Source organism: Notothenia coriiceps, unplaced genomic scaffold, assembly GCF_000735185.1.
Source record: "Notothenia coriiceps isolate Sejong01 unplaced genomic scaffold, NC01 NC01_scaffold00006823, whole genome shotgun sequence".
Taxonomy (NCBI): Eukaryota; Metazoa; Chordata; class Actinopteri; order Perciformes; family Nototheniidae; genus Notothenia; species Notothenia coriiceps.
In genome coordinates, this window is record NW_011339524.1 from 1 (window position 1) to 10,163 (window position 10,163).

The 10,163-nt window shown below is 40.1% G+C and overlaps 1 protein-coding gene across 1 annotated transcript; it reads left to right on the forward strand.

Annotated features, from left to right (window-relative positions):
- Positions 1-3,156: 3,156 nt before the first annotated feature.
- On the forward strand, positions 3,157-5,412 carry LOC104943794 (ganglioside-induced differentiation-associated protein 2-like; the record flags this gene model as incomplete). The annotated part of the gene is made up of 4 exons (XM_010769260.1): positions 3,157-3,304; positions 3,492-3,568; positions 4,942-5,018; positions 5,273-5,412. Coding segments are annotated over exons 1-4 (380 nt in total), but the record flags the coding sequence as incomplete, so codon positions are not given.
- Positions 5,413-10,163: the final 4,751 nt, after the last annotated feature.

The following is a 10,163-nucleotide window of genomic DNA, read 5'->3' on the forward strand; positions in this document are numbered from 1 at the left end:
CAGCCAGCTAACCAATCAGAGCAGACTGGGCTCTGGTTTCAGACAGAGGGTGAAAACAGGCAGTATGAGACAAATAAAGCTTTTTGAACATTAAATCATGTCACAGATTAGATGCACAAAATACAAATTTGAACCTAAAGGCTCGGACACACCAATCTGACAACAAAGAACTGACACAGACGGACCCCGACTGTTGAGTCACCTCGCGTCTCTGCGTGTTGGCCATGTGTCGCACTGGAACACACCGCAAAGACTTCAGCCGACGGCCAAGAAGCACGTACGAACTGCGCATGCGTGAGTGGCAATAACTCTCCTTACCAGCAGGCGGCGGTAGTGTGTATTCGTCATTCAAAAGAGGCAACCGGAAGACAGACTGCGTGATATACACAAACAACAAATAGCGTGCGTTCCATGTTCACTCTACAGCGAGAAGCTCATGGGGCTTTCCCCAACCTGTGTCGAGAGCTGGAGTTCAATGAAATCTCAGATTTGCCTTCTTAATAGTTTGTTTGGGTCCCTCACTTCCGTTTCGCTTCTCATGAACTGATTCGCTAGCTGAACAGCCAATCAGAGTGATTTATTTTGCCGTCTGCCTTTGGCCGACTGCCCACCGATTCAACGTTGAATCTATCTACCTTTTTAACCATACTGTAAGTCAGTCTGTCAGCTGTCAGTACACTGCACAGTCAGTCGCCCATTTAGGCAACCAGACATTGGATATTGGACGAGGTCACAGTCGATTAGTCAAAAATAAAATCTAAATATTAAGATCTGGATAAGGATTCAGCTCTGATAAGGACGATGTGTTTGAACCACAGACTGGTCAGAGTTCAGTCAAAGGACAAAGTACATTGTTTTGTAACGGTCAGTGAAACATCTGGAGCACTTAAGGTTTTCCACAGAGGCTCATCTGCATATTACAAAGAGACCGGCAGGCCTGACTAACACGGATCAGGTGTTTGTTCTGTGTCTCTATCCTTCTTTGTTTATTCAGCAACAAGAGCAGTGTTTTTGTTGGTCTGAAAACAGAAAAACATGGTAACAGATGAAACCAAGTGAATAAATAAGTGAGCTTTGAGTCATGTTTGGTGGAGGATATGGAATTAATTAAAGTGCCTGGAAATATGTGAATGAATATCGCATCAAACTGCTTTAATGTGAAAAGTGACAAAGGAAGTAAAAGGAACAAATCAAACAAAAATAAAGTCAGTAATATAGACTCATTTAGGGTGATTTAAACAAGACAGTTGTTGTTTTTGATGTTTTAGGAAAAGTTGTTTGTAAAATATGTAAATAAAATCTTGCGCTGTTGTTTGCAGCCTTTTGAGGTGTTTTTCCTTTTTAAATCACTGATCCAGCTTAACTAAACGGTAGACACAAAACATTATGACTATAGGCACCTTCAGTTCAAATCCCATTTTACGGTCTTAAAAGTGGGGTAGGTAAGAATGGAGAAACCAGCTCGAGTGCGCTAGAATTTGAAAGTAAGCAGCCGAAAAAAATCTGCCAATTCCTTACAGAGCCCCTCCTCCAACACACACGAACGCGCACATGACCAATGAGGGCACGAGATAAGTTTGTGCACAGATGGAAGGCTGACAGGCAGGTAGGCCATCCAGTTACTTTAGACGGGCCGGCTCAGATGATTGGTCGTGCTTTTTACAGCGCCACGGCTTCCACAGATTACATTTTTTATATGTATTTATTGTCAAAGCATTTAATATATTCATTGCTATCGGGACGTTAAGAGCATTCCATGGAATATAACTAAAAGTGTTTCTGAAGTGAATTACCTACCCCACCTACCTTTACGCACTTTTATAAACTGTATTTTGTATGACCTCTTTAGGTGAATAACCTCAGCTTTTTCCTGATCTCTGTCAAAATGTTGTTTCTTGGGGTGAAAAGGGTTTCTAATGTAACACCAGGCCGATGTTTTTAGTGGGCTATTTGTGGTGTCGGCGTGGAGCTTTGTTGCCCTTACAGACCTCCAGTGCGTCTGCTGGCGTTGACTCTTCAAATGTGGTGAGAATGTTGGTTTTTTGGGGTGACGATCCAAAGCAAGGCAGCCGCCTGCGAGTCCAAACTCAACAACAACAGGCTGATGTAAACACACTTGACATGACAACACACATGCGCCTATTTTGGAGGAATGCAAAGAATTGGGAAATTGCAAATGGACATGTGCTTTTGAGCTGTTAAAAGCACGTGGTTTTTTAGAAAAGCAAGCAGAAAACAGAGCCAGTCTTTTGGAGTTCAATGAACCTCAAGTTTTTTTACAAATCAACACGGAAAATAACATGCAAGTCATGCTTTTTCAAGAATACGTTACGCATCATAGGAAAGAAAACAATATTTTTTGTACTTGGCACAATAATACAATAATTATTAGAATTGCAACTTTCTTGTATGTAGCTATTTGGCTTTTTTTTGGAGGAAGTGCAGTGTGTTTTTTTTTACAACAAGTTTTTGAAACACTAAGCCGGATTCTCATATTATGATTTTTTAGTTTGTAGCCCCACTTTGGATAAAGCAGGCAAGGGCTAAATGAAAGGTTAATTAACAGAAAACAAATACAGGGCAAGTACCTCGTGATTTTTTCGGACTATCAGCCGCCACCTGAAATTATAAAGCGAAGCAGCAGGGGCAATATACCAAAACTTCCTCGGTTTTTTCCACTTTTTAGCTTAGCTTTGCGGCGCTACAACCCCGCCGTAACGTTAAAGGTGGGGGTCCGCGGACCGGCCATAGAGCCCATAGAGTTAAAGGTGTTGGCCGTTAGCTGTAAAAATCCATAGATTAGCCGCACCGTTATATAAGCCGCAGCGTCGAAAAATAGGGAAAAAGGCGCGGCTTATAGTCCGAAAATTACGGTATACCAAAATAAATGAATGAGTCAGCTTTACAACTGAACACAAATTCAAGCACACAGTAGATCTCTTTGGGGTAAATAATCTCACATTAAATGACGATAATTGAGTGGTGGTGTTCTGATGAACTGACATCTTAGGGTTTAATATGTGTGAGTGTTTGTTCCTTGTGTTTTATGAATTATGCTGCAATATAAGCCTCTGACATTATCATAAGCATTGTGTAGGCTTTCACTTACATCATGACTTGTTGTTGTCATTTGTTCTTTACTTGTTTGTGCAGATGATTCGGAAGAGGAGAGTCTGGACTCAGATCTGGGTCAGGTGGGGACTCACGCTTTCGCCCGTATGGAGGGGGACGTGGACAAACAGAGGAAACAGATCCTTCAGGGCCAGATGTCGGACGTGGCCCTGCAGAAACAGCACCAGAGAAAGTAAGAGTCGCAAACACAATTATTAAATAATTGGAACCTACTGGGTCGAAAACGCAACATCTTATATAATAACATGCATCTCTTTAGGTCTCAGTTGTGTTCAGTTTAGGTGTGTCTCACGAAAACTGGCATTTGTGATGCTATACAATTCATTAAGATCACTTCTCTGTGTGTTCCTCACCTGCAGTTACAACCGCTGGCTGTGTCGGGCGAGAGCGGAGGATCTGTCTGACATCGCAGCTCTGAAAGCTTTATATCAAACCGGTATGTGATCATGTGTATGAGGGGCAGGGAGAGAGAAAAGTTGCGAGTTGAAACCTTAATTTTGTCGTGTAAATCTGTCACCTGTGAAATATTATTGTAAAAAACGAGACGGAAGCAAAAGGAGATGTTTAGACTTATGTGTTTTGCCAGTGTTTTGTGCCCGACTGCCTGGATGTGTGTTCATGTTTATGTTGGTGTTTTGATTTTCTTCCACCTCATGTCACACAACACTGGTGAGGTACGATTGTCCCAGATTTAATTCCAGTGAATGAAATGCAACATCTCCCTTTGCTCAGCTGTTATCAGGTGCAGTTACATCTCCTTACCAGTAGGAGGCAGTGTTGTATTACAGTTTTGCCCCAACGCCATCCGTTTTGATTACAAGGCATTTTAAAACTTGCATTACCTTGTGGAACCAGTTTTCTTAAAACAGGGACATGTGTAAACCCCCAAATGAACTTGATTATCCCATATTTATCTGGTTAAATCTTAACAATGCTTTAGAAAAAGAAAATGAATGATCCAGAGAGCTCTGGAGTTCAGACAAGTGTTACGAGGATGCTGTTTGGTGAGGAATGTAAAGTTTACAAAGAGTAAATCTAAATCTTTCAGTTAGATGGTTCATTTATGTTAACATTTGAAAGAAGCTAGTCACTGCTTACACATGTAAAAATTAAGCTTAACTTAATTGAACGCACTAAATGGCACGAAACAGATGCAACCAATATAACAAAAATCCAAAAGAACATAACGATCACGCTTTTCAGACAAACAAACACAATTACCAAACACCAAACTGAAGAATAACTTGTTGGTGGAGGTAAAAACAGTAACACACTGACTCAGAAATACACATAAAATGAATGTTTAAACAAAACACAGCCCTCAGAAGAAACTCAAATGCACCACAGTTCCAACACAACATCAAGGCCTTCATCAGAGACACATGTGATCAGGCTGCTGCAGATCCTCAGCCTTTCCAGAGAGCTGTTGTCACTTTCTCCGAGGGGACAGGCTTTCATTTGAGAGGAGAGGCAGGAAACCAAGAGCTGGAGAGGCAGAGTGAGCTCCGAGCTCATTTCTCAGAAGTTTTACAGCCTGTCGAAAGGATTTGACCATTAATAATATTATTAATATCAGGAAATACACCACAAACTGAGGTCATGAGGCACTGTGTCATCACTGTCATGGAAAATGAAGAGGCTGCAACTAATTGTTACTTTGTATTTTGTCTTACACACATCAGAAAATGTGCAACACAATTTTACAATGACATCTTCAAGTTTTTGTTTTGGGCAGATGGTTGGACCAAATGTAAAACTGTTGCGTGTGTGTGTGTGTGTGTGTGTCCTGTTGATATTGTGTGTCCTCAGGGGTGGACTCGTGTGGCCGGACGGTGATGATTCTGGTTGGACGGAACATCCCGGTGACTCTGATCGACATCGAAAAGGTGTGTGTGAGATACCTTCACATTAACCTCCATCTACCAAAAATGGTATTACTTGAACCAAAATAAACTAAAAACGAATTATTCAATAAATATCATATTATTGCCACACAAGTCTACTCCTCCTGAGGACACACTCGATATCAACAGATCAAACACACACACTGAAACACACACATTGTACATTATAGAATCCACTGCTATAAGTGTGTATGCACCTTATTAGACTGTAACTGATTCACTGTGTGTGTGTGCAGGCGCTGCTGTACTTCATCCACGTGATGGACCACATCACAGTGAAGGAGTATGTGATGGTTTACTTCCACACGCTGACCGGAGAGCACAACCACCTCGACTCAGAGTTCCTCAAGAACCTGTACGACATCGTGGACACCAAGTCAGTATAACACTCTAAACTCTGAGTTCAACTGTGCTACAACTCCTAAATGGGTTCGTAAATGGGACAAAAAGTCAGATGAACATGAGCATTTAATACACGGGCAACATTTTGTACTAATATTTTTACATTTTGCAGTTATTTGACTTGGTCTCTTTGATCAAAAGCACAACATGTGTTATAAATATGATCACTTTAAAGTCGAAAACAGAACTATTTAAATCTGAAATAGTTTTAGTCTCTCAGGTTTGTCTCATCCCTCTGCTACACACAATGGTTGAATAAGAAAACGCCTCGACTTTAATGATCTGTGTTATATTTTCTGGGTTTGCAGTCATTTGCTCAGCTGGACAGCGCCAACATCTCCAGTATTTAATTGCCAGAGACTTGCATATCAAGCATAAATCTTGAGGAGTTTTTTTTTGAATGATAAATGTATTGTGAGGCTTTGGCTGCTATTTGACCCTGGTTTGTCTTTCTTCTGGCGCTCACTCAGTCCTCATTTCTTCGCTGAATTCTGCAGCTGCATTCAAGTTCAGATACATTGTTCCTGCTGCAGCATCACACCGCCAAGGTTACACTGTTTATACTTTTGGAACAGCAAAACGGGCTGTGAAACGCTTTTTGTTTCACTGCGGGTTTTGGAAATCTGGCGGCCATATTTGGAACAGGAAACACAAAGTTGGAGCGTGTTCTTGGGGGGATGTATCGGCTGTGACTCAGCCTTAATCACAGGGTTCAACGTTTTAAAAGAATATGTTTGTACTGAGCTTGCTTTGAGTAGACGGCTCATAGGAATCCCTTGACTAAATCACTTTTAGACATTATAGTTGTTTAAGAACGGGTCTCCAGGAGCTGATAAAAAAAAAAAACAACTCCTGAAGAAAAGGGTTAGGGAACGTGTTCTGCAGGAGTTTCAGTATAAAGTAGAAAGGAGTGCAAATAAAAAAATTTGTATAAATATAAACAATAAAGATTTATTTATAAAGTGCAAAAACCAAATGTACCTAGTGCCAGGAAAGTAAAAAAGTTAACAAGAAGGTGCAATCTAATTTAAAGTACCCAGAAAACTAAAGAAGTAGTCTTTAAATGGATCTAAATCAGATGCAGACAAGCTATCTTATTCGAGATGAGTACACGATACATCCAGTGTCACATATTTGAAGGCAAACTTGAAAAATAATCCTACTTATCTTCACATCAACATATGGATGGCAATATGTCAGCCATGCTGTGTCCAACAGCGACCAGATGCAGCGCAGCAGTCAGACCTGGACCCGAATCATCTGAACTTCAAAGATTGTTTGTATTATTTGTATTCCAGATACAGACTATGCTAACTATCACAAACACATCGACACACGAAACACTCTACACATGTAGTCAGATGTTGTATTAGTAGCAGGCCAGCTTAAAATGGCATCAAATTGTTTGCAGCCTTCAGTGAGTTCCACTTATCAAGCTTACTGTAAGAAGAGACAAATCCTCAAAATAATAAATTAAAGAATAGTTTATTGAGTTACCCAGTCATCAGTTGGCCCACATGTTTTATATGATCTACTTTAAAGTATGTTCTTCAACACATCCTATAATTGTTTAAAGGGCCCATCTCATGCTTTTCTGGTTATTACCCGTCTCCTTGTGTGTTATGAAGGTTTTTCTGCATGTAAACGGTCTGCAGAGTCCCAAACCCTCAAAGTACACCCTGTAGCGAGTAAAACTCTAACACAGAGAAGACCTGTCTATGCTGACCCAGAACGCCTCGTTGGACATTTCTCTTTTTCCATTTGTTTCTTCCGGGAACCGCATGACCAATCTGCGGAGCTCCTCACACACCAGGATCCCTTGCCGGCACTATCAAACGCAGTGGGGGGGATCTTTAGCGTACATTTTAAACCAACAGGGAGTCCCATTGACTTGCTTAGAGCTCCCTGGTTGGTAATAGACGAGTTGGGATCACGGAGAAATGCTCTCCACAGACTCATTCTCACAGCGTTCAAGCCACACTTATTGTTTTTACTTCGGCTGTGAGTGTTTGTGTGTGCTCAGGATGAGTTTGGCGCCGACCCGGAAACCACACCAGTAAGCCAGCTCACTGAGCAGCGAGCCTCGCAACGTCCCGACCAATCAGAGCACACTGGGCTCACAGAGATGCTGTATGAGAAAACAATGTGAGTTTGGAAAATTGCACAATATAAATCTATTCTAGTTGACCTCAACAATGGAATTATGATCAGTGGAAATGGCCATGACACGGGACCTTTAAAGGTATGTCATAGACTTGGGCTGAATTTAAGGAACATTTTATTTCAAATGATGTCATTCTTGTTTGTCATAATGGGCAGGAAACACATGCGGATAGGTAAGAAGACTGGCTAACAGAAAAGCCCCAGGTCGGTGTTATTTGGAAGAGAAAACAAAATGTGAGTTATTACCCGAACAGTCATACAAATAAAGATCTGCTTTGTACATCTTGGGATCATAGATGTGACTCAAAAGTGCTTTCAACTGTATGTTTTTAGGAAAAGATCAAAAATATACAGGACTCATTCAACTAAAAAGAAAAAATAAGTTCAAAAATGTCCTAAAAGATCTTGTAACTGATGTACTTTTTGATGGACAAACTGCAATTTAAACATTTTGTATTTTCTTACTTTCTTAAAAAGAAACTCCGGTGCTCAATTGTTTGATTTACCTTTTTTAGTCATAGTATCTTTCTAGTGTCTGGAAACCACAACCGAACAAGCTTCCTGTGTGAGAGGGAAACTCCATGCAGTCATTTTGCACCTTTTAAACCCCCTTGTTTCTCTTTTCATTTCTTTCTGAGACTGGCCACTCATTATGTTTCGTCACACCTTTACTAAACTTTTTCTGTCTGGAACATTCAGTCAATTACGCCCTTAGGACTTTAACATTTAAAAACCTAATTCCTCAAGTTTGATCTTTACTTTACCGGAGTCATTCGTCACCCAATGGCTAAAAGGAGTCATGTGTTAGTTACTTCAGTCACACAGCGGAGAACTAAGAAAGCCAAAGAAAAGATGGTAAAATATGAATGAAGACGCTGTATTCAGCTTCCTGTTTCTTTAGTAAGGGAAACCGCATTCAGCCATAAAGGTTAACCATGAGTCCTTTGATACACGCTGCTGATTCACAGAGAGCTGCAGCTTTAATGCTAATCACCTTTTAATGTCAAGGTTATTTTAAGTTCCACAAACTCTCTGTAAACATTAGCATTTCATGTGAACTTGTTATAAGAAGAGAGACTTGTTAGACTTTAATTAGGTGTGTTGAAAGCCAGATGTCTTTTTATTTAATGTGTGCAGCTTTTGAATTGGATATTGGATCCTGGCTGGCTTCTGTTTCCTCTGAAATGTTTGACATCAGTAGCTTTCCATGATTCAGTGAGCAACACAAATGTGTTATCAGCTTTTCTGGGGGGTCGTTGGACTCTACCGTTAGAAATCGCCTTCAACGAAAGCCTTATTGGGTTCAGACGACACAAAATCTATATATAAAAAAAGCAATATTTCTGCTTGCTTTAAAGGTCACCTATTATGCAAAAAAATCCACTTGTTCATGTCTCTTCTACATCAACATGTGTCCCCTCTGTGGAAAGAGACTCTGAAAGTTTCAGGAACAAAGATTCTCTCTCTTTTTGTCCTGATCCATTTCTATAAAAACCTGTCTGAAAATGAGCTGATCAGATTTTGGCCACTTTATGATGTCATAACGATGTCTGGGCTTGTGTAACCATTAGCCAATCAGCAACCAAGGTAACCCCCCCCTCCCACCTTATCACCTGAATCTCCTCCTAGAGCACCATTGTGTTCTTTTTAACCAAATCTCTCTCAGAGGGGCGTGGGGAGGGGCTCCTTATTTTCATCTAAAGTAACAGACAGAGAATCAGCACTTTGGAAACAGGGCTGAAACAGAGGGGATTATGGGAATGCTGCAATGATCTGTTTGGTGTTTGGAGCCAAACACTTCAGAGACATGTTTTGTATCTGAGACTTATAATATATTGATGAAAAACAGTATAATAGGGGACCTTTAAAATACATTTTACTTGTTTACTAACTCCCAATGTATCAACACTATATACAGTACATGTAATAGTAGATGTGCAGATAAATCAATTATGCCAAACAAAAGAGTTAAGAAATCACACCTTCCTATAACTTTTTGTACATTTTGACCATCATTATAACTTCCTCATTTTCATTTTCCTTATTCTCTGCCATTATAGTTTGGTAAAGGCCGTTTCACATGACATTTGCTGCTTTGGTTGCCAAGACAACAACCTTGTGAGGTCTTGTCCTCCCAGATTTATTTCAAGCACTATAAGACTCATTATCAGGGCTTATTAATCTCAGTGATTTCTTGATAAAGGTAAATTGCTGCCTGGAACTGTAACATGTTCTTTCTCCTTAATGAATTCTGAAGGTATCATAGTTGATGCCTTTCTTAAAAAGGTCAAGGTTCTATTTTGATATCCAATTTCATCCCTTTTGATATAATTTCTGGAGAGACCATCAAAAATTGTTAGCAGAAATATATCCACACACTCAAGCAAGCTAAAATAATAATGTCTCGTAGTTAGTTTTCCTGTTTGAAATTTGACGGGGACAACAACATGGGATTTGTCTGCATTTAATAAAGTTAATCAACATGAGGTGTTGGTGTTTTGTGAAAAGTCTTACAGTAAAGGGGGACCTATCATGCAAAATGCACTTTTTTATGTCTTTTAT